This window comes from Gopherus evgoodei, chromosome 3 (genome assembly GCF_007399415.2).
Source record: "Gopherus evgoodei ecotype Sinaloan lineage chromosome 3, rGopEvg1_v1.p, whole genome shotgun sequence".
NCBI classification, from domain to species: domain Eukaryota; kingdom Metazoa; phylum Chordata; order Testudines; family Testudinidae; genus Gopherus; species Gopherus evgoodei.
Window position 1 is genome coordinate 75324797 of NC_044324.1, and position 24652 is coordinate 75349448.

The 24652-nt window shown below is 45.3% G+C and overlaps 1 protein-coding gene across 9 annotated transcripts in view; it reads right to left on the reverse strand.

Moving 5' to 3' along the window:
- The window catches only part of CEP162 (centrosomal protein 162), a 97274-nt gene that overhangs the window by 30419 nt on the left and 42203 nt on the right, over window positions 1-24652 (reverse strand). For all 9 annotated transcript variants that reach the window (XM_030555847.1, XM_030555849.1, XM_030555846.1 and 6 more), the window contains 4 exons: window positions 22945-23172; window positions 13888-14025; window positions 10353-10465; window positions 7532-7637 (listed from right to left, as the gene is read on the reverse strand). In XM_030555847.1, the coding sequence (XP_030411707.1) occupies window positions 7532-7637; window positions 10353-10465; window positions 13888-14025; window positions 22945-23172 (585 nt within the window). The remainder of the gene's footprint in view (window positions 1-7531; window positions 7638-10352; window positions 10466-13887; window positions 14026-22944; window positions 23173-24652) is intronic.

Consider the following 24652-nt stretch of genomic DNA (forward strand, 5'->3'; position numbering starts at 1 on the left):
CTAGGTTCGACGGGGACAGGTGAGCAAAGCCCACAGGTAAGTGGGGAACAAGACCTGGGAGATGGGTTGGAAACAGGAGGGAGCACGGGCTATAATGGCAGAGAGGAAGGAGGGTCAGGGCGAAGCTGGGAGGCAAGATCAAACCAGTATCTTAGATGCCTTTATACAAATGCAAGAAGTATGGGTAATAAGCAGGAAGAACTGGAAGTGCTAATAAATAAATACAACTATGACATTATTGGCATTACTGAAACTTGGTGGGATAATACACACGACTGGAATGTTGGTGTGGATGGCTATAGTTTGCTCAGGAAGGATAGACAGGGGAAAAAGGGAGGAGGTGTTGCCTTATATATTAAAAATGTACACACTTGGACTGAGGTGGAGATGGACATAGGAGACGGAAGGGTGGAGAGTCTCTGGGTTAGGCTAAAAGGGGTAAAAAACACGGGTGATGTCGTGCTGGGAGTCTACTACAGGCCACCTAATCAGGCGGAAGAGGTGGATGAGGCTTTTTTCAAACAACTAACAAAATCATCCAAAGCCCAAGATTTGGTGGTGATGGGGGACTTCAACTATCCAGATATATGTTGGGAAAATAACACCGCGGGGCACAGACTATCCAATAAGTTCCTGGACTGCATTGCAGACAACTTTTTATTTCAGAAAATTGAAAAAGCTACTAGGGGGGAAGCTGTTCTAGACTTGATTTTAACCAACAGGGAAGAACTTGTTGAGAATTTAAAAGTAGAAGGAAGCTTGGGTGAAAGTGATCATGAAATCATAGAATTTGCAATTCTAAGGAAGGGTAGAAAGGAGTACAGCAGAATAGAGACAATGGATTTCAGGAAGGCGGATTTTGGTAAGCTCAGAGAGCTGATAGGCAAGGTCCCATGGGAATTAAGACTGAGGGGAAAAACAACTGAGGAAAGTTGGCAGTTTTTCAAAGGGACGCTATTAAGGGCCCAGAAGCAAGTTATTCCGATGGTTAGGAAAGATAGAAAATGTGGCAAAAGACCACCTTGGCTTACCCTTGAGATCTTGAGTGACCTACAAAATAAAAAGGCAGCATATAAAAAATGGAAACTAGGTCAGATCACGAAGGATGAATATAGGCAAATAACACAGGAATGCAGAGGCAAGATTAGAAAAGCAAAGGCACAAAATGAACTCAAACTAGCTATGGGAATAAAGGGAAACAAGAAGACTTTTTATCAATACATTAGAAGCAAGAGGAAGACTAAGGACAGGGTAGGCCCACTGCTCAATGAGGAGGGGGTAACAGTAACGGGAGACTTGGAAATGGCAGAGATGCTTAATGACTTCTTTGTTTCGGTCTTCACTGAGAAGTCTGAAGGAATGTCTAGTATAGTGAATGCTTACGGGAAGAGGGTAGGTTTAGAAGAGAAAATAAGGAAAGAGCAAGTAAAAAAGCACTTAGAAAAGTTAGATGCCTGTAAGTCACCAGGGCCTGATGAAATGCATCCTAGAATACTCAAGGAGTTAATAGAGGAGGTATCTGAGCCTCTAGCTATTATCTTTGGGAAATCATGGGAGACGGGGGAGATTCCAGAAGACTGGAAGGGGGCAAATATAGTGCCCATCTATAAAAAGGGAAATAAAAACAACCCAGGAAACTACAGACCAGTTAGTTTAACTTCTGTGCCAGGGAAGATAATGGAGCAGGTAATCAAAGAAATCATCTGCAAACACTTGGAAGGTGGTAAGGTGATAGGGAATAGCCAGCATGGATTTGTAAAGAACAAATCATGTCAAACTAATCTGATAACGTTCTTTGATAGGATAACGAGCCTTGTGGATAAGGGAGAAGCGGTGGATGTGATATACCTAGACTTTAGTAAGGCATTTGATACAGTTTCGCATGATATTCTTATAGATAAGCTAGGAAAGTACAATTTAGATGGGGCTAGTATAAGGTGGGTGCATAACTGGCTGGATAACCGTACTCAGAGAGTAGTTGTTAATGGCTCCCAATCCTGCTGGAAAGATATAACAAGTGGGGTTCCGCAGGGGTCTGTTTTGGGACCGGTTCTGTTCAATATCTTCATCAACGATTTAGATGTTGGCATAGAAAGTACGCTTATTAAGTTTGCGGATGATACCAAACTGGGAGGGATTGCAACTGCTCTGGAGGACAGGGTCAAAATTCAAAATGATCTGGACAAATTGGAGAAATGGTCTGAGGTAAACAGGATGAAGTTCAATAAAGATAAATGCAAAGTGCTCCACTTAGGAAGGAACAATCAGTTTCACACATACAGAATGGGAAGAGATTGTCTAGGAAGGAGTATTGCAGAAAGAGATCTAGGGGTCATAGTGGACCACAAGCTTAATATGAGTGAACAGTGTGATACTGTTGCAAAAAAAGCAAACGTGATTCTGGGATGCATTAACAGGTGTGTTGTAAACAAGACACGAGAAGTCATTCTTCCGCTTTACTCTGCGCTGGTTAGGCCTCAACTGGAGTATTGTGTCCAGTTCTGGGCACCGCATTTCAAGAAAGATGTGGAGAAATTGGAGAGGGTCCAGAGAAGAGCAACAAGAATGATGAAAGGTCTTGAGAACATGACCTATGAAGGAAGGCTGAAGGAATTGGGTTTATTTAGTTTGGAAAAGAGAAGACTGAGAGGGGACCTGATATCAGTTTTCAGGTATCTAAAAGGGTGTCATCAGGAGGAGGGAGAAAACTTGTTCACCTTAGCCTCCAATGATAGAACAAGAAGCAATGGGCTTAAACTGCAGCAAGGGAGATTTAGGTTGGACATTAGGAAAAAGTTCCTAACTGTCAGGGTAGTTAAACACTGGAATAGATTGCCTAGGGAAGTTGTGGAATCTCCATCGCTGGAGATATTTAAGAGTAGGTTAGATAAATGTCTATTAGGGATGGTCTAGACAGTATTTGGTCCTGCCATGAGGGCAGGGGACTGGACTCGATGACCTCTCGAGGTCCCTTCCAGTCCTAGAGTCTATGAGTCTATTAGTTTGGATAATTGAGAGAGCAGTGGCAATGCTGGGAGCTCTCTGCAGCTCTGCTGTCATGGCCTTGCTCACTCCCTCTCATGACAGCAGGGCTGCAGGTGGCTCCCTGCGCTGCTTCTTCTGCCTTCTTGATTATTGCAGTCACAAGAGGCCAAAGGTGTGGGGACATTGTGGTCCTGGCAGAGCACAGCAGAGAACCCCAGCTGGGACTAGGCTCTGCCCTGTCAGGACCACAGCTGTCCTGCGGCTGTGTAGGGAGCCTTCTGCAGCTCTGCTGTCATGGCCCCACTCCCTTGACAGTGGGACTGTGGAAGGCTTCCTGCGCTGCTGCAGGAGTTATTTAGCAGCAGGATGGACTCCCTTCTCGCCAGAGGTCTCTGCTCTACTGGTGGACAAGGAAGGGATAAAGCAAAGGTTCAAACAATAGGATTTTGAAAAATCCAGAGAATATCCTGTATCTGTAAATTTATTTTCTCAGAGATGACATCTTTGGCTGTTTATCACAAGAGCAAAAACTCTTCCCTTGCAGAATACAGAAACAGTTCAAAACTCTGAACTGGCAAAGGCACCCTTAAGGATCTGTCCACCAGCTATTATCTAGAACCCAACTGAAAAACACTCCTTAAACACTACACTAAACTTGCCTGAGACTAGCATGTGTTCTTTATCGGTGTTTCAACTAAATGTGCACCTGTAAATGTCTGCATACCACCTTGCTGGCTGCCATCATTCTCACACAACATTTCAGGATAACCACTGAAGCCCCCACAGAGATGACAGCAGCTAAAGGAATCTTTGGAGGCTAGTTTTGTGGGTTCAATTGATTATTCATTCATGCTATTGCCAAGTACTAAAAAAGACGGTTACTAACCTTTGTAACTGTTGGTCTTTGAGATGTGTTGCTCATATCCATTCCAGTTAAGTGCGTGCGCGCCGTGTGCACGTTCATTGGAGACTTTTTACCCTAGCAACACTCGATGGGTCGGCAGGTCGCCCCCTGGAGTGGCGCCGCTATGGCGCCTGATATATACCCCTGCCAGCCCATCCGCACCTCAGTTCCTTCTTGCCAGCTACTCCGACAGTGGGGAAGGAGGGTGGAATGGATATGAGCAACACATCTCGAAGAACGGTTACTCACCTTTGTAACTGTTGTCTTTTCTTGAGTGCTTGCTCATATCCATTCCAGTTAGGTGATTCCCAAGCCTTACCTAGGTGGTGGGGTCGGAGCGAGACGTTGCGGAATGTAAGACCGCTGAGCCGAAGGTGGCATCGTCTCTAGACTGTCGGACCAATGCATAGTGCGATGCAAAGGTACAGATGGAAGACCAGGTGGCCCCGCGGCAGATGTCCTGTATGGGAACATGGGCCAAGAATGTGGCAGATGAAGCCTGAGCCCGAGTAGAGTGGGCAGTGAGATGGACCGCTTGAGCATGAGCCAAGTCATAGCAAGCCCGAATACACAATGTAACCCAAGATGCAATACATTGGGAGGAGATTGCCATGCCCTTCATACGTTCCGCCACCGCCACGAATAGTTGAGGTGAGCGCCGGAAGGGCTTGGTCCCCTCGATGTAGAAGGCGAGGGCCCTCCGGACATCCAAAGTATGGAGCTGTTGCTCTCGTCGTGATGAATGCGGCTTTGGACAAAAGACTGGCAGGAAGATGTCCTGGTTAATGTGAAAGGCGGAGACGACCTTAGGGAGGAATGCCGGGTGCGGTCACAGCTGTACCTTGTCCTTATGGAACACAGTATATGGAGGATCCGCAGTCAATGCACGAAGCTCTGAGACTCGTCTAGCCGAGGTGACAGCGACTAGGAAGGCTGTTTTCCAGGACAGGTACAGCAGCGAGCATGTGGCCAAAGGCTCAAAAGGGGGACCCATGAGCCTGGTTAAGACAAGGTTCAGGTCCCAGATAGGGGTAGGGCGTTTGACCTGTGGGTATAGCCGCTCCTATCCTTTGAGGAATCTGGAAAGTATAGGGTGGGAAAAAATGGAACTGCCAGCTTCCCCTGGACCAGAGGCAACCGTTCTGGCTGCAGAGTCGGCGGCATCTAACGAGGCTTGTAGTGAGGTTCTCGCGACCCTCTTTCCTTCCTCTAGGAGAGCTGTAAACTCCTGACAGGAGTCCTGGGGAACCAACTCGGTAAACTTGCCGACAGCCTCCCAGGTGTTGTAGCTGTAGCGGCTTAAGAGGGCCTGTTGGTTTGCCACACGGAGATGAAGGCCTCCAGCAGAGTATATTTTCTGGCCCAACAAATCCATGCGCCTGGCCTCTCTAGATTTTGGCACGGGGGCTTGTTCGCCATGGCGCTCCCGTTCGTTGACTGAGTGTACCACCAACAAGCAGGAGGCAGGGTGCACGTAGAGGTACTCATACCCCTTAGGATGGCACCATGTATTTTCGCTCTACTCCCCTGGCTGTGGGTGGGATGGAAGCCGGGGACTGCCAGATGGTGTCTGCTCTGGCTTGGATCGATCTGATGAAGGGGAGGGCCACCCTGGTTGGTGCTTCCGCCGATAATATACTAACCACTGGGTCCTCCACCTCTGGAACTTCTTCTACGGGAAGACTGATATTCTGGGCAATACGCCGCAGAAGATCCTGGCGTGCTCGGAGATCAATTGGCGGGGGCCCCGATGATGATGTGCCCACTACCGCCTCATCCGGGGAAGAGGAGGATGACAACCCTGGGATGAATGGGTCCTGGACTGACGCCTCATCCTGGTGGACCTCTGTCTCCGGAACATCATGCTGCTCAGTGCATGTGTAGAGTCTTCCTCCGTACCAGTGGGGGGAGGCCTGCTGACTGTGGCCTCTGATGCACGATGCTCCAAGTGGCCGGAGCGTGCTGGGCCCATTGGTTCGCCTTGGGCTTGGTGATAGGCCCAAGGTGTCCAAAAAGACCACTGAGGTGGTCCGGGTGGGCCTGCGCATCTGAACCCCAGTAGGAGGCGCTGTCCACATGAGAGGAGACGGGTGACGCAACGGCCACGGAGGAGCTGAAGTTGATTGGGCCAGGTCTCTGCGCCGTACCGGTGAACGCTATCGGGAACCGTGGCCGTATCGGGACCGGGACCTGCTACCAGCGCGGTGCCGGGAGGTCGACCGGTGCCTTATATCGTCGTGCCGGGATCGGCTGCGAGAAGTACATCGGTGCCGGGATCTGGACCGGTGCCGAGAGTACCATGACAGCGACCGGGATCTCCAGCGGTGCCGCGAGTACGACTGGTACCGTGGGGAACGGTACCGGGACTGCGAGCGGTGCTGGGATCGGGAACGATGTCGAGGCCGAGAGTGATCGCGGGATCTAGATCGGGACCGACGGTGTTCAGTGGTGCCCGGTGAAGGTGGTTGCACCATGGTGGGCTTGCCATCGACTGAATAACCTGCACCGGCGGTGCCGGGGGTTGGGGCAGTTTGGGCTCTGTTAGAACGATGAGGTCCCGCGCTGCGGAGAAGGTCTCCAGCATGGAGGGCACTACGAGCTCAACCACAGCGCGCGCTGGGGAGCTGGTAGGCACCGGACTCAACGGCTCCTGTGAAACCGGAATCAGCGGTGTGGAGACAAGCGGAGCCGCGGCAGTTGACAGTGCCGGGCGGTCCGTCTTGGAGATACGCTCCGACTGCGGTGTAGCTGTAGGTGCCGCAGGAGCCTTGTGCTTCTTGCTCCTCGGGAGAGGGAGTGGTGCCGGCCGGAGGGTTGGGCCGGTGAAGGGTGGTGACGAGGAGCCTTTATCGGTGCCGAGGCACTTGTTCCCGGTGCCGGAGTCGGTGCCGAGGATGGAGGAGTTAAAGCTGCCTCCATCAAAAGTTGTTTCAGGCGAATGTCCCGCTCTCTCTTTGTCCGGGGCTTGAACGCCTTGCAGATTCGGCACTTGTCCGCAAGGTGGGATTCGCGGGTCTCCTGTGGGCATCGGCCAATGACAGGCCGCGCAAGGCTTGAAGCCCGGTGAACTGGGCATGGGCCCCAGTACCGGGGGAGGAGAAGGGACGAGCCCCTGATCCTCTTTAACTATATACACAACTATAAGAACTATTAACTTAATACACTAAGTAGAACTACAGAAAAGAACTATATACACGATACTATACAAACGAGCGAATCGCTAGGGAGGTGGAGATCAGCTAAGCCGCGCTCCACTGTTCCAACGACCGACACGGGCGGTAAGAAGGAACTGAGGTGCGGATGGGCCAGCAGGGGTATATATCAGGCGCCATAGTGATGCCACTCCAGGGGGCAACCTGCCGACCCACCGAGCGTTGCTAGGGTAAAAAGTCTCCAACGAACGTGCACGCGGCGCGCACACACCTAACTGGAATGGATATGAGCAAGCACTCGAAGAAGAACAAGACAAGTTTTTAATAAATACTATAAAATGGTACATCATTTTAGTATACGGAAATATACTATAAAATTTCCAATTTTACTTTATGCAGTAAGTCTATGGTATCAATGGATATATTTATTTGACATGAAGAGATTAATATTTAAATAGGCATATACTTCTGGAACACAAAATCTACTTACCTGTGCTACTCGAAGTTCTGAAATCAGTTCGGTGAAACTCTGGTTTCTTGTTGATTTAGAATCCTGCTCTAAACGTGACAGGAAGTTATTTTTATCCATCTGTTCTCTAATGTAATAAAAACAAAAGAGAGAACATTATGCAGTTTGGTGATTTTATGTAACTTTCTGCTTCATTAACACATTCAGTGGTTTCCATATGAATGGATCATCTCTATAAATTCTGGCAAATATTTGTTTTAAATCATTAAAAAAGGAATAAGCACTGAAATAAATACTATAGGTAAAACACAAAGCCCAATATTACTCCTGGGATATCAGACACCAATCCATCCATCTTCATAAATGCTAACTTGATGATTGTGATGCTGTGTATAAGAAAGATGACCATTTTTATCATTGCTACTACCATTGTTATACAATTGCAACAAATCCCACACAAAGTATGCCATGTCAGATGTCAGTGGAAAAGTTAAGTATCATGTATCATATTTTTGTATCTGAATTTATGAAGATTGGCTATGTACTTATGTCTTATACATGTGTTGTATTCCTGGGTGACACTCCCTAGAAAGAATTTACATTAGGGCTAGACAGCTGTGTATTGATGGCCTATCAAGGACACTCCACTCTCAGAATGGACCATTGAAGAAATTCATCCTGTCTAGATAGCTCTTCCTGAGGATGCCTCAGACAGCAAGGAGTCAATGACCACACCCCAGTGCTCCTGTAAAACATGTAATGGCATGTGATATGCTCATATGACCCTGGGCTCCATCTTGGGCCAGTAACTTTCCACACACAGGTGCTGGGGGCTTTGTTTGGGACTTCCATGCACATGGCAAAAGAAATAAAAGACCTTTGACACATCGCCATGTTGCCTCTTTCCTGCTCTAATTCTCTGGACTGTGGATTTACAACTAAAAGGAGCCTTTTAAACTATGGACTGAGGACCTTCCAATCTTTTGGAAGTTGCTAGAGAGCCTTTACATACCAGCAGTCTATTCCACACTTGATATAAGGACATGGCAATCATTTGTACGTGTATGATTTATTAATGATTTATAACACCTTTTTTTCTTTTATTAATAAACCTTTAGTTAGTTTACTAAGGATTGGCTGACAGCGTGATATTTGGGCAAGATCTGAGATTCATAGTGACCTGGGATATGTGTCTGATCCATTGGGATTAGGAAGAACCTCACATATGGTGAAATGGGGTTTCGATACCCTCTCACTATATTAGACTGGATTGACTGGATGGAGCCCAGGGCTGGAATGCCTACAGGGGACTGTGTTTGGCTTCTGGTTAAACAGTGCGGTACTGCAGAAAGTTCTTCTGCTACTGGCTTGGTGAAACTAATTATAGAGTAAACCACTAGTTTTGGGGGGATTGTCTGGCCTATATCTTGCAGTCTGCCCTGAGTGTGGTATTCTCAGTGTGGCCCATTCCAGGCACCAGTCACAATGATAATTGCAAAGATTTTAAATAAAACAAAAGACGACAACAAGTCATTATATGATCAAAATCAGTAAAGGTGACATCTAACCCTTTTTCTGGCACAAGCCACTATGTCTACACTGCAATAATAATAATAATAATAATAAAAACCACTCCACTGCAGTAGTGAGTCTTAGAGCCCGGGTCAACCTTGGGCTCATACTAACTAAAGCCACGTAGATGTTCCCGCCTGGGTTGGAGCTCAGGTTCTGATATCCACCCCTCCTCCCAAGTTTCAGATCTTGAGCTCCAACTGAAGCGGGAATGTCTACACAGCACTGGTAGCACTGCAGCATGAACCCAAGTCTGGAGACCTGGACTCCCAAAATTTGGTGATGTGATTTGTTTGGGGTTTTTTTGGCAGTGTAGATAGACCCATAAACTCCAGTAAGCCACCTTTGCTCAGGAAAACTACATGCAAGTCTAGGGATAGAATCTACTCCCCACAAACTAACCTCAGCTGTGAGCTCCTATACAAAGATTTGTAAATACTGGATTTTCATGGTTGGTGACCCACTACCTGTTAGACACAGATCTCAATTTTACAGAGGGGGAGATTCCCCCTATATAACCACTGCTCAGTCACTCATCCCTCAGCACAATGATTCTTTTGTATTGGGGCTTTCCGTGACCTGAACTGCTTGGAGAATTTCATCTTACGAGAATACTTATGCATAATAATAATAAACAAATATATTTTAACATGGTAAATAAAATTATACTACAAAAAGGCACGCTCTTCCACAAGCCTTCACTTAATTCTGTGGCCCATTCTGCATATGAACAAACATTCACTCTTGAGATTTAGAATACAACCGTCTAAGCTACAAGCCCTATTTACTCCAGTAGGTCTCTAAGAGAAAAGGGAAGGCTAAAAACCAAATTTGGACTCTTCTTCCACCCCTCTCAATTGCAGTGGGATAGGAACTCACCTGTCACCTATCAGCATCTATGACAAAACAAACCAAACAACAGGATATCCAACAGGCTTGCTAGTTCTGTTTTTATGGTTCTACTTACTGAAGACTTGTCTACATGGTGAGTTAAGTGTATGATATGCTGGTGCAGACTAACTGGCCTGTGCGGACCCTGGTGTGCACTAAAAGTTCCCTAGTGCATGTTAATGTTGTTCTGTTTCAGAGAGTATTATGTTAATACACGGTACGGAATTTTAAGTGCACATCAGCAAGATTACATGGGCCAGTTAGTGCACAAAATATTAGTGTAGACAAATTTATACCTCACTAGTGCAGACTAACACACAAGCCCTCAGACTAACTCTGAATTTACATGTCTTTAGGTTAGAAGTTTAAACACACTCACCTTAAGGAAGCTAACTCAGATGTTAAATGTTGATTTTCCTTAAACATCCTTTCCTCATTTTTCTTGTTTTGTATCTGGAGTTCTTTCATTTGCTTGTATAACCTTTCATTTTCCTAAGACAAAAAAGACAAACTTAACCTGCATTTGTTTATTAATAATAATTTTATCTGGCTGAATAGCATTTTTATTGTAATTTACATGTGTAATTTGCTTCTACCACATTCTTAATACTTAGATTTCATAAAGCAAATACTCTATTACCTTATTTGTATAACACAGACTAAGTATAAATTACAGTAATTTATAAAAATACTAGACAACAACAACAGTGATGATAATAATAGGTCATATAATTGTAATCACTGAATACTCACACATAGGCAAACATATTTATGTTGGATGAGACCTTGATGTTTATAACAATTTGTTTTTCGAGCACATCTGAATATCAAATAGTTTTTTATACAGTATGCTCAACTAAATTTAGTACACATTTAGCTGGGATAGTATCCAGCATCCATGATGATAAGACTTGTTAAAAAATAATGAGTTAATGAAATTTGTAACTGAACTCCTTCAGAGAGAATTGTATATCTCCTGTTCTGTTTTACCCACATTCTGCCATATATTTAATTTTATAGCAGTCTTGGATGATGACCCAGCACATGTTGTTCATTTTAAGAACACTTTCACTACGGATTTGACAAAATGCAAAGAAGGTACCAATGTGAGATTTCTAAAGACAGCTACAGCACTCGACCCAAGGTTTATGAATCTGAAGTGCCTTCCAAAATCTGAGAGGGATAAAGTGTAGAGCAGGGGTGGGCAAACCTTTTGGTCCCAAGGCCACATCTGGGTATGGAAATTGTATGACAGGCCATGAATGTGGGCTTTGAGGTGGGACCAGAAATGAGTTCAGGGTGCAGGAGGGGGCTGTGGGCTGGGGCAGCGGGGTAGAGTGCGGGGGGTGAAGGGGAAGAGTGAGGGCTCCAGTGTGGGGCTGGGGATAAGGGATTGAGGGTGCAGGAGGGTACTCCAGGCTGGGACCGAGCAGTTGAGGTGCAGAAGGGAGTCAGGGGTGCAAGCTCCGCGCGGTGCTTTCCTCAAGCAGCTCCCAGAAGCAGCAGCATGTCACCCCTCCGGCCCCTTTGCGGAGGCGCAGCCAGGCAGCTCTGCATGCTGCCCTACCTGCAGGCGCCACCTCTGCAGCTCTCACTGGCTGCGGTTCCCAGACAATGGGAGCTGTGGGGGCAGTGCTTGAGGTGGAGGCAGCCTGCTGAGCCCCTTGGCTGCCCCTATGTGTAGAAGCCAGAGGGGGGACATGCCACTGCTTCTAGGAGCTGCACAGAGCCGGACAAGCCCGAACCCGCTCCCCAGCTCGAGAGGGGCAAGACCCAGACCCCGCTTTCTGGCAGGAGCTCAAGGGCCAGATTAAAATGTCTGGAGAGCTGGATGTGGCCCCCGAGTCGCAGTTTGCCCACCCCTGGTGTAGAGCATGCTTTCAGAAGTCTTAAAAGAGCAACACTCCAAAGTGGAAACTAGAGAACCTGAACCACCAAAAAAGAAAATCAACCTTCTGCTGGTGGCATCTGACTCAGATGAAAATGAACACGCATCAGTGCACATAGGTCTGGATCATTACCGAGCAGAACCCGTCAACAGCATGGAAGCATGTCCTCTGGAATGGTGGTTGAAGCACGAAATAAATAATAATAATTGGAGATATAACAATCTCCTAGAACTGGAAGGGACATTGAAAGGTCATTGAGTCCAGCTCCCTGCCTTCACTAGGAGGACCAATTTTTGCCACAGATCTGTAAGTGGGCCCCTCAAGGATTGAACTCACAACCCTGGATTTAGCAGGCCAAAGCTCAAACCACTGAGCTATCTTTAACGCATCTGGCATGTAAATATCTTATGACACCAGCTACACCAGTGCCATGAGAAAGCCTGTTCTCACTTTAAGGTGACATCATAAACAAGCTTTAAGGTGACGTGCATCTGAGGAAGTGGGTATTCACCCACGAAAGCTCATGCTCCAAAACGTCTGTTAGTCTATAAGGTGCCACAGGATTCTTTGCTGCTATTATAAACAAGAAGCGGGCAGCATTATCTCCTGAAAATGTAAACAAACTAGTTTGTCTGAACAACTGTCTGAACAAGAAGTAGGACTGAGTGGACTCGTAGGCACTAAAATTTTACATTGTTTTGTTTTTGAGTGCAGTTATGTAACAAACAAAAAAATCTACATTTGTAACTTGCACTTTCATGATAAAGAGATTGCACTACAGTATTTGTATGAGGTGAACTTTTTTTTATTTTTTACAGATAATATTTGTAATAAAAAATAAATATAAAGTGAGCACTGTATATTTTGTATTCTGTGTTGTAATTTAAATTAATATATTTGAAAATGTAGAAAACATCCAAAAATATTTCAATAAATGGTATTCTATTGCTGTTTAACAGAGCGATTAATTGTGCGAATTAATCACAATTCATTTTTTTAAATCGCTTGACAGCCCTAGTTCTGAGTTATACCCAATCCCAGAAGAAAAGTTTCAAACTCTGTTCTCTGAGTTTTTTACCTTTCACTAGTGCAGTCAAAGACATAAGTTGCACCTCTGGGCTGAGAAGAAGATGGAGAGATGATGCAGATGCACGCAAGCAGAGCCAAGCTTACTCCATGAGCCTAGTTTTTCTTGGGAAAACTAGTTTTCCACATGTTTTGGGGATGGAAATTTTGATTATTGGCCAAATTGTATTTTATCTATTCAAGTTTTCAGCTCACAGGTCATACTCTTTTAATGCCAGGGAACACTATATAACTTGGGAAGAGCTCACTCAAAACTAGAAAGATAAGCTTTTTTGAAATGTGTGTAATTTATTCATGCCCTTCAGACCTAAACCTCTACTGCTTTTTAGAAAAAGATATTTCCCTTCAGTAGAATAGGAGCAACTAGTCAAGGATTTCACCTACGAAAGTTTCATTCTCAGAAAAATCAGTTTAATAATTCACAGCTTTTCCGAGGGGGAGGCATAGCTCAGTGGTTTGAGCATTGGCCTGGTAAACCCAGGGTTGTGAGTTCAATCCTTGAGGGGGCCACTTAGGTATCTGGGGCAAAATCAGTACTTGGTCCTACTAGTGAAGCCAGGGGGCTGGACTTGATGACCCTTTAGGGTCCCTTCCAGTTCTAGGAGATAGGTATATCTCCATTAATTTTTTATTTTTATTTACAAAAGGCCCAAGTAAAGCAGCTTCTGAAATTTTGAAGTAGTAAAGGAAACTCCAGAAAGTTTTATTTTGTAACAATTCAACTAACTGTTTTTAAGTTAAACACAGATGCATCTTGTATGTGGAGGAGTGCAGGAGCACTTAACCTCAACTATGAATACAATGACCACGGCAGATGGGAGTCTAACTTAGGCGCTTTAGAAAATCCCATCTTAAAGTTACAAAAACAACAGTTTGTCTTATCTTTTTGTTTTTACAGCTAACCAGTGTTCACACCACCACATTAAAATATCACTCTACCTGCTGATAACCACGAAGAAGGTTCTCTTGATCTTGAATTTCCTTTTGGATTTGCTTTAACTTCTCTTCAGTGACAGCCTCTGTCGCCCCAAGGTGAAGCCATTTCTTTTCTTTGCTCAGCTCTTCCATACTATTTACCTTTTAAAATATACAAAGCACACAATATGTCAATAAAACAATTGTTAGACAAAGTTCTCTGGAGAAAGCTTTGCTCTAAGTCAGATGGCATCTATAGTCCTTTTTATAATAAAACACATGGAAACAGAATACTTTGAGCCTTCAGAAAATACTGGTGTCATCATAGAAGCATTATCTGAAAAAGTGAAGCACATGAAAGATTGTAGTAATATGCAGAAAAGGCCCTTTTCAGTATAAGGGCTTGTCTATATGGGGAAACTTACCAGAACTATACTACTAACTCCTCATGTGGACACTCTTAATAAGAGAGTTCACATAGTATAACTGTAGCAGTATACTTGAATTGGTAAAGTTCTGGTGGTAACTTTCCCTGAGAGACAAGCCTTAAGCATAGTTTTGTAGAACACACATCAAAAAGTGTATATAATTCTGCTTTTATTTTACCAGAAACTGACATTATATTAAACTTTTATTTGTGGTTCTAGTGTAAGGATTTATAATTGGAATGCAGGTATCAGAGGGGTAGCCGTGTTAGTCTGGATCTGTAAAAGCAGCAAATAATTCTATAACACCTTATAGACTAACAGATGTTTTGGAGCATGAGCTTTCATGGGTGAATACCCACTTCGTCAGATGCACGTAGTGGAAATTTCCAGGGGCAGGTATATATAAATATATGCAGGCAAGCTAGAGATAATGAGGTAGTTCAATCAGGGAGGATGAGGCCCTGTTCTAGCAGCTGAGGTGTGAAAACCAAGAGAGGAGAAACTGATTTTGTAATTGGCAAGCCATTCACAGTCTCTTTAATCCTGAGCTGATGGTGTCAAATTTGCAGATGAACTGAAGCTCAGAAGTTTCTCTTTGAAGTCTGGTCCTGAAGTTTTTTTGCTGCAGGATGGCCACCTTAAGGTCTGCTATAGTGTGGCCAGGGAGGTTGAAGTGTTCTCCTACAGGTTTTTGTATATTGCCATTCCTAATATCTGATTTGTGTCCGTTTATCCTTTTCTGTAGCGACTGTCCAGTTTGGCCAATGTACATAGCAGAGGGGCATTGCTGGAATATGATGGCGTATATTACATTGGTGGACGTGCAGGTGAATGAACCGGTGATGGTATGGCTGATCTGGTTAGGTCCTGTGATGGTGTCGCTGGTGTATATATGTGGGCAGAGTTGGCATCGAGGTTTGTTGCATGGATTGGTTCCTGAGCTAGAGTTACTATGGTGCAGTGTGCAGTTACTGGTGAGAATATGTTTCAGGTTGGCAGGTTGCCTGTAGGTGAGGACTGGCCTGCCATCCAACGCCTGTGAAAGTGTGGGATCATTGTCCAGGATGGGTTGTAGATCCCTGATGATGCGTTGGAGAGGTTTTAGCTGGGGACTGTAAGTGATGGCCAGTGGAGTCCTGTTGGTTTCTTTCTTGAGTTTGTCTTGCAGTAGGAGGCTTCTGGGTACATGTCTGGCTCTGTTGATCTGTTTCCTTATTTCCTCGTGCAGGTATTGTAGTTTTGAGAATGCTTGGTGGAGATTTTGCAGGTGTTGGTTTCTGTCTGAGGGGTTAGAGCAGATGCAGTTGTACCTCAGTGCCTGGCTGTAGACAATGGATCGTGTGATGTCCTCGGGATGGAAACTGGAGGCATGAAGGTAGGCATAGCGGTCGGTAGGTTTTCGGTATAGAGTGGTGTTAATGTGACCATCACTTATTTGCACCGTGGTGTCTAGGAAGTGGACCTCCCATGTAGATTGGTCCAGGCTGAGGTTGATGGCGGGGTGGAAGCTGTTGAAATCGTGGTGGAATTTTTCCAGAGTCTCCTTCCCATGGGTCCAGATGATGAAGATGTCATCAATGTAGCATAGGCAGAGAAGGGGCGTGAGTGGACGAGAGCCGAGGAAGCGTTGTTCCAGGTGGGCCATAAAAATATTGGCATATTGTGGGGCCACTGATCTGGAGATATATATAGTCATCAAATTTGAAATAGTTGTGTGTGAGGATAAACGCACAGAGCTCAGCAGCCAGTTGTGCTGTGGCATCATCAGGGATAGTGTTCCTGACAGCTTGTATTCCATCTGTGTGTGGGATGTTCGTGTAGAGAGCCTCTACATCCATGGTGGCTAGGATGGTGTTTTCTGGAAGGTCACCAATGCATTGTAGTTTCCTCAGGAAATCAGTGGTGTCACGGAGATAGCTGGGAGTGCTGGTGGCATAGGGTCTGAGTAGGGAGTCCACATATCCAGACAGTCCTTCAGTGAGAGTGCCAATGCCCGAGATGATGGGGCGTCCAGGATTTCCAGCTTTGTGGATCATGGGTAGTAGACAGAATAACCCTGGTTGGGGCTCTAAGGGTATGTTGATTTGTTCCAGTGTTAGGGAGTGTCCTGAGTAGATGTTGCAGTTTCTTAGTGTATTCCTCAGTGGGATACTTTCACTGGCCTTGGGTGGCAGGCCAGTCCAAGCCCACAGGCAACCTGCCAACCTGAAACATATTCTCACCAGTAACTGCACACCGCACCATAGTGACTCTAGCTCAGGAACCAATCCATGCAACAAACCTCGATGCCAACTCTGCCCACATATCTACACCAGCAACACCATCACAGGACCTAACCAGATCAGCCACACCATCACCGGTTCATTCAACTGCACGTCCACCAATGTAATATACGCCATCATATTCCAGCAATGCCCCTCTGCTATGTACATTGGCCAAACTGGACAGTTGCTACAGAAAAGGATAAATGGACACAAATCAGATATTAAGAATGGCAATATACAAAACCTGTAGGAGAACACTTCAACCTCCCTGGCCACACTATAGCAGACCTTAAGGTGGCCTCCTGCAGCAAAAAAACTTCAGGACCAGACTTCAAAGAGAAACTTCTGAGCTTCAGTTCATCTGCAGATTTGACATCATCAGCTCAGGATTAAAGAAAGACTGCGAATGGCTTGCCAACTACAAAACCAGTTTCTCCTCCCTTGGTTTTCACACCTCAGCTGCTAGAACAGGGCCTTATCCTCCCTGATTGAACTCATAGACTCATAGACTAATAGGTCAGAAGGGACCAATCTGATCATCTAGTCTGACCTCCTGCACAAGGCAGGCCACAGAACCCCACCCATCCAATTTTATAACAACCCCTATCCCAGGATCGAGTTATTGAAATCTTCAAAACTGGTTTGAAGACCTCAAGCTGCAGAGAAACCACCAGCAAGCGACCCGTGCCCCATGCTGCAGGGGAAGGCGAAAAACCTCCAGGGCCCCTGCCAATCCGCCCTGGAGGAAAATTCCTTCCCGACCCCAAATATGGCGATCAGCTAAACTCTGAGCATGTGGGCAAGACTCACCAGCCAGCGCCCAAGAAGGAATTCTCTGCAGTAACTCAGTTCCCATGTCATCCAACATCTCCCCGCAGATCATTGAGCAGACCTATCTGGTGGTAATCCAAGATCAATTGCCCAAATTAACAATCCTATCATAACATCCTCTCCATATACTTATCAAGCTTTGTCTTAAAGCCAGGAAAGTCTTTTGCCCCGACTACTTCCCTCGGAAGGCTGTTCCAGAACTTCACTCCCCTAATGGTTAGAAACCTTCGTCTAATTTCAAGTCTAAACTTCCTAATGTCCAGTTTATACCCATTCGTCCTCGTGCCTACATTAGTACTAAACTTAAATAATTCCTCTCCCTCCCTAACGTTAACCCCCCTGATATATTTATATAGAGCAAGCATATCCCCCCGCAGCCTTCTTTTGGCCAGGCTAAACAAGCCAAGCTCTTTGAGTCTCCTTTCATAAGGCAGTTTTTCCATTCCTCGGATCATCCTTTTAGCCCGTCTCTGAACCTGTTCCAGTTTGAATTCATCCTTCTTGTACATGGGACACCAGAACTGCACACAGTATTCCAGATGGGGTCTCACCAACGCCTTGTATAACGGTACTAACACCTCCTTATCCTTGCAGGAAATACCCCGCCTGATGCATCCCAAAATCGCATTCGCTTTTTTAACAGCCGTATCACATTGGCGACTCATAGTCATCCTGCTATCAACCAGCACCCCAAGGTCCTTCTCCTCCTCCGTCGCTTCCAACTGATGCGCCCCCAACGTATATCCAAAATTCTTATTATTAGTTCCTAAATGCATAACCTTGCACTTTTCACTATTGTATTTCATCCTGTTCCTATTACTCCAGTTAACAAGGTGGTTCAGATCTTCCTGAATAGTATCCCTGTCCTTCTCCGTGTTAGCAATACCCCCCAGCTTCGTATCATCCGCAAACTTTATTAGCACATTCCCGCTCTTTGTGCAAAGGTCAGTAATAAAAAGGTTAAATAAGATCGGTCCCAAAACCGATCCTTGAGGGACTCCACTAGTGACCTCCTTCCAGCCTGACAATTCACCTTTCAATACGACCCTCTGGAGTCTCCCCTTTAACCAGTTCCTTATCCAACTAACAACTTTCGTATTCATTCCCATCTTTTGCAATTTGACTAACAGTTCCCCGTGCGGAACCGTGTCGAACGCCTTACTGAAATCTAGGTAAATTATATCTACCGCATTTCCTTTATCTAAGTAATCCGTCACCTTCTCAAAGAAGGAGATCAGATTGGTTTGGCACGATCTACCTTTAGTAAATCCGTGTTGCAATTCGTCCCAATTACCATTGACCTCTATGTCCTTGACTACTTTCTCCCTTAAAATTTTTTCCAAGACCTTGCATACTACAGACGTCAAGCTAACAGGCCTATAATTACCCGGATCACTTTTATTCCCTTTCTTAAAAATAGGAACTACATTAGCAATCCTCCAATCATACGGCACAACCCCCGAGTTTACCGACTGCTTAAAGATTTTCGCTAATGGGCTCGCAATTTCACGTGCCAGTTCCTTTAATATCCTCGAATGGAGATTGTCCGGGCCCTCCGACTTCGTCCCATCGAGCTGTTCAAGTACGGCCTCTACCTCAGTTGCGGTAATATCCACTTCCATATCCACATTCCCGTTTATCATCCCTCCATTATCCCAAGGTTCACTAGTCTTATTAAAAACTGAAGCAAAGTACTTGTTTAGATGTTGGGCCATGCCTAGGTTATCCTTGATCTCCATTCCATCCTCAGTGTATAGTGGCCCCACTTCTTCTTTCTTTGTTTTCTTCTTATTTATGTGGCTGTAGAACCTTTTACTATTGGTTTTGATTCCCTTTGCAAGGTCCAGTTCAATGCGGCTTTTAGCCTTCCTCACTTTATCCCTACACGTTCTGACCTCACCAAGGTAGCTTTCCTTGCTGATCCTGCCTTTCTTCCACTCCCTGTAAGCTGTCTGCTTTTGTCTAATCCCCTCTCTGAGTTGTTTGCTCATCCAGTTTGGCCTACGACTCCTGCCCATGGTTTTTTTCCCCTTTCTCGGGATGCAGGCTTCCGACAGTCTCCGCAGCTGCGACTTAAAGTAATTCCAGGCCTCCTCCGCATTCAAATCCACTAATTCCTCCGTCCAATCCACTTCCCTAACTAATTTCCTTAACTCTTTAAAATTAGCCCTCGAGAAGTCAAAAACCCTAATCCCAGATCTACATTTGTTTATCCTTCCATCTAGTTTGAACTGAATCAGCTCATGATCACTCGAACCAAGGTTGTCCCCTACCACCATTTCTTCTACGAGGTCCTCACTGCTCACCAACACCAAATCTAAAATGGCATCTCCTCTCGTAGGTACTTCAACTACTTGATGAAGAAATCCATCCGCTATCACATCCAGAAAAATCTGACCCCTATTATTCTTGCAAGTACTCGTCCTCCAGTCTATATCTGGAAAGTTGAAGTCCCCCATAATCACACATTTCCCCTTTGTGTTTACTTCATTAAAGACATTAAAGAGGTCTCTATCCATATCCCAATCAGATCCCGGCGGTCTGTAGCACACGCCAAGCACTATCTCAGGGGAAGCTCTAGTTGCTTTTTTACCCAATGTGATTTTCGCCCAGACAGACTCCGTCTTATCCATTCCATCGCTTCTTATTTCGCTACAGTTAATGTCATCATTGATGTACAAGGCTACTCCACCACCTTTGCCTTTCTTTCTGTCTTTCCTAAACAGCACATAGCCTTCAATACCCGTGCTCCAGTCATGAGTACTATTCCACCAGGTTTCAGTTATCCCTATAATATCCGGTTTCACTTCCTGCACTAGTAACCCCAGTTCCTCCATCTTGTTACCTAGACTCCTCGCATTAGTGTACAGGCCTTTTAATTTTTGGCGTTTTGCATCAGTGACATTCTTTCCCCCGTCGTGCAGAGACCTTTTACCACCAGCATCACCTGCTACTCTGGTTTCTCCACTATTCCTCCTTGGATCAAATCTTGGGACCACAAGGGTATCCCCTCTCACTTTGTTTACTTTCCTTTCCAGGTTACATTCCGGCGTGGAGATCTCCTGAACATCTCCCAACCATCTCCCCCAACTTCCTAGTTTAAAGCTCTCTTGATGAGGTCGGCGAGCCTCCATCCTAGAATTCTATTTCCCTCCTTGCTTAGATGAAGTCCATCCTGAGCGAACAGTCGTCTATCCGTAAACGCTTCCCAGTGACCGTACATCCCAAAGCCCTCCTTATAACACCACTCCCTAAGCCATCTGTTGATCGCCATAATCTTGTCACTCCTTCGTCGCCCCGCTCTAGGAACCGGCAGAATCCCACTAAAGATCACCTGAGCCTCGATGTCTTTGAGCCTCTTCCCCAGTCTGGCATAGTCCTCCTTGATACAGTCCAGCGAGTAACTAGCTGTATCATTTGTTCCCACATGAAGGATAATCAACGGATTCTTTCCCGCTCCCGCTAAGATCGTATTCAGCCTCAGGTCCACATCCTGTATCTTAGCCCCTGGCAGACAGCACACCCTTCTGTTCTCCCGATCAGGTCTAGTTACAGGCCTATCCACTCTTCTCAGTAAAGAGTCTCCAATCACGTAAACTTGCCTTTTCCTGGCGACAGTGCGATTCTGCGGTCTATCCCCCACAGCAGGTGGTCGCAATTCCTTACGATTTGTATTCGCCCTCACAGTCCTCCTAGGGCTCACACTTGGTGTCGCCTCCATCGACTCCTCCCCTCTTTCTGCAGGACTAGCTGCTCGCCTCTTCTTCCTCGCCCTTTGTCCTTCAGCAGCCTGCTGTGCTCTATCTTCATTTCCCAACTCAGCAAACCTGTTCCTGAGTTCTATGTCTCCATCACTGGCCCGTCTTTTCCTCTGCCTGGTTCTCCTAGTCACATGCTGCCACCGTCCACTTTCCTCACCCAGCAGCCCCTCCTCAGAGTCCTTTGGTCTTGCTTCTATCCGCTCGTCTGAGCTTGTCCCCTGCGCCTCATCATGTCTGTGTTCCATCAACTGCTCAAATCCCCTTCTAAACTCAGCCAGAGTTTCCACTTGCATCTCCAGTCCTCTGACCTTTTCCTCCAGCAGCTCTATCAGGCGGCACTTCATGCAGGTGAAACTCCTTTCAGGTGCTCCCTCTAGGACCATGTACATGCCACAGCTACCGCATCCAGTCATCCTCAGTGTGTCTGCACCTGCTACCTCTGCCTCCATCGTAGCGCTCCAACTGTGTGCCTGGCAATCCACGCCTCACACCACTCTGCAGGCCACCAACGAGGGTTGGGCTGCTCGCAGACCCCTGCCTCTTCCCTGGTCTGCCAACCTCTTCCCTGGTCTGCCTCATTATCTCTAGCTTGCCTGCATATATATATACCTGCCCCTGGAAATTTCCACTACATGCATCTGACGAAGTGGGTATTCACCCATGAAAGCTCATGCTCCAAAACGTCTGTTAGTCTATAAGGTGCCACAGGATTCTTTGCTGCTAATTGGAATGCTGCTCTGGAATGTGTAATATAGGATACGTATACACCATACATCACTGGTGATGGCATGTAGTATATATATAGCTACGTGCTGCAGTTAAAAGCACACTGCATCCACACTGCAGTATGTAGCCACAGATATCAGTGAAATGCTCTGGTAGAGGAGAGGTAGTGGGGAAAGGCTTCAGCAGCTTCCTGCTGCCAGAGCCTTTCCCCACTCCCCCCGCCCCCACCCTTTCCCAGTTGCTGGAGTCTTTTCCTGAGGCAAGGAAAGGCTCTAGTAGGGGGAAAGATGAAACCTTTTCCAGCCACCTCTCCGGTGTCAGAGCTTTTCCCTGCAGCAGGGAATGACTCCAGCAGCAGACAATTAGCACAACCTTTCCCTGCTGTCTCCTCACTGTCAGAGTTCTTCCCTACTGGAGGAGTTAAAAACAACAGTGTAGAGGCAAGTAGAGTGGGTAGAGTATGTACTCACATACATACACACACTCTTCAGGTGTCTTTACTTGTCTAAGCCAGGCCTCACCAGTTACACTGTTATTTATACCCACGCTAGGGGGACTATGGGGATATGTACTCTACGTGCTGCCAAAAGAAGCATGCAGCAGACAAGTATCCAGAGAGGAATTAGATAGACAACCCCTAAGTAGCAAAGCCTCTATGTAGGAGCCTCTATTCATCTTGTGACTATGTGGCTCAGTGAAGAGATTTGGTAAGTGAATTGTTCGGTTGTCCTTATTTAAAAAAACAAACAAAAACAAAAAATGCGTAGGAGACCCTACTCTGAAGCCTGCAGATCCCCCATCCTCCTGGCCAACATGGTAGCCATAAGGAGTGAGGGAAGAGCATAACTCAGTTTACTCTCTGGAAAAACAAACAAACAACTTTATGATTGATTTCAGATGGAACAGCAACAGTGTGAGTGTGCACCCTGCCCCTGCCCCTCCACCCCCACCATTTCCTGTTAATTGGTTCAGAGCAGGAATAACTGAACTAAGAAATACTGAGTGTTGTTTTTAGAAGCAAGTTTAAGCAAGGTTTTCCCTTTGTCTGTGGTGGAAGATAAGGTACAGTACCTTGGTCTGAAGCACATAGTTTTCTTGACTCAGCCGAAAAACCTCTTTGTCATGTTGCATTTTCATTTCTACCATCTTATTCTCCATTTCCTTCTCTTTCTGTGAAAATAAATCTTTCAGCTGCTGAATTAAATCATGTGCTGCTTTCAACTTTTCCTCTGCTTCCTTGACTCTTTTTAGCAAATAAAGCTCTCTCTCACAATTTTTGACAGGGAAAAGTGAGGAATCCTGGTGAAGAAAAATTACCAGAGAAACACTGCATTGAGATCATTAATCATTCATTTTAATTTCATTTCAATAAGATGAATTGAAGATTTAAGGTTAGCCAATGAAACATCTTCTTTCTGTGAACTATTTCACTGAGTACTATGAAGATATAAAGAGCTGAACATGAGTGTTAATATAGTTAAGCAAGATTAAGTGTGCAGTGCCAGCAGATATCAGGGTGGAGGAGAAAAGAGTTGGGAAGCTCTTCACAGGTAAAATATACAATAGAAGTTATAAAATTATTGTCTTTAGGTTTTTGTGGGTTTTTTTAAGCAAGACATGTTAAAACGCAATTTATACTACGGTTCTGGTAAAAAATGACACCAATTTCAAAGAGCTTCTCCTTGTATGTGTGACAAATCCTATAATCTTACTTTAGAGATTAAAATGAATTTTTAACTACTTTTACTCTTCTTAGCAATAAAGAGCTAATTCTGCAAAGAGCAAATCAGTTGGATTCTAGTCTGACTCATACTTCAGAATGGCTAAATCCCAATAACAAAATAAATATTTCAAGGTGAGCAAAGCTGTTAAGGCACTTCTGAGTTGTAGTAGCTCTAGGGCCAGATTTTTCTATTAGCTGCACATACATGCAGTTCCCACCAACTCCAGCAGGAGCTGAACATGAATGGATGATGCAATAATGAGGACCTTTTAATATATTTCAGTAGGGTAGGATTAAAAAAAATAGATGTTACTTACCTGTTCTGTAACACTTGCTCTTCAAATGATTGCACATGCCCATTCCATGTGAGGCATGTGTGCCAAGTGCACTGAAGCCAGGGATTTTATTTTATTTTTATATCCAGTGAGGTAGTGCCTATGCCTGCATGTACTCCTGGCCCAGGGTACAAAACTCGGAGCCACATCAACACTTCTCAGTTCCTTTGCATTGAAATCCATAACAAGCTAGACTCTGAAGCAGAGGGGAAGGTGGGTGGGGTGTGGAATGGACATCTCGAAAAAACAGAACAGATAAGTCACTGTTTTTCCTTCAAGTGTTTGCACACGTCCATTCCACATTAGCTGACTCCCAAGCAGTTTGAAATGGAGGCAGAGCTCAGATTGTATCTGAAAAGAGATTATAGAACTGCCTTTCCAAAGCTGGTATCATCCCTAGAAGCTGCAGCAACACCATAATACTTGGTAAAGGAATGTGCATGTGTCAGAAATTGGGATATTTTCCCAAAATGCTATTGAAGTCGCTTGAACTCCTGTGGAATATGCAGAAATCTTTGAAGGAGCAGTAGTCTCAGCAATCTCATAACACACTGATATGTACTAGGTGCTCTAATTTGAAATTCTTTGCAAGGAAACTGCCAGCTCCTTCATTCTGTCCGCAAAGGAGACAAACAACTGAGTGATGCATAGAATGGCCTGAGTTCTGTCAAAGCAGCAGGCAAGGGCTCTATCCATGCCTAAAGTGTGGAGCCTCTATTCA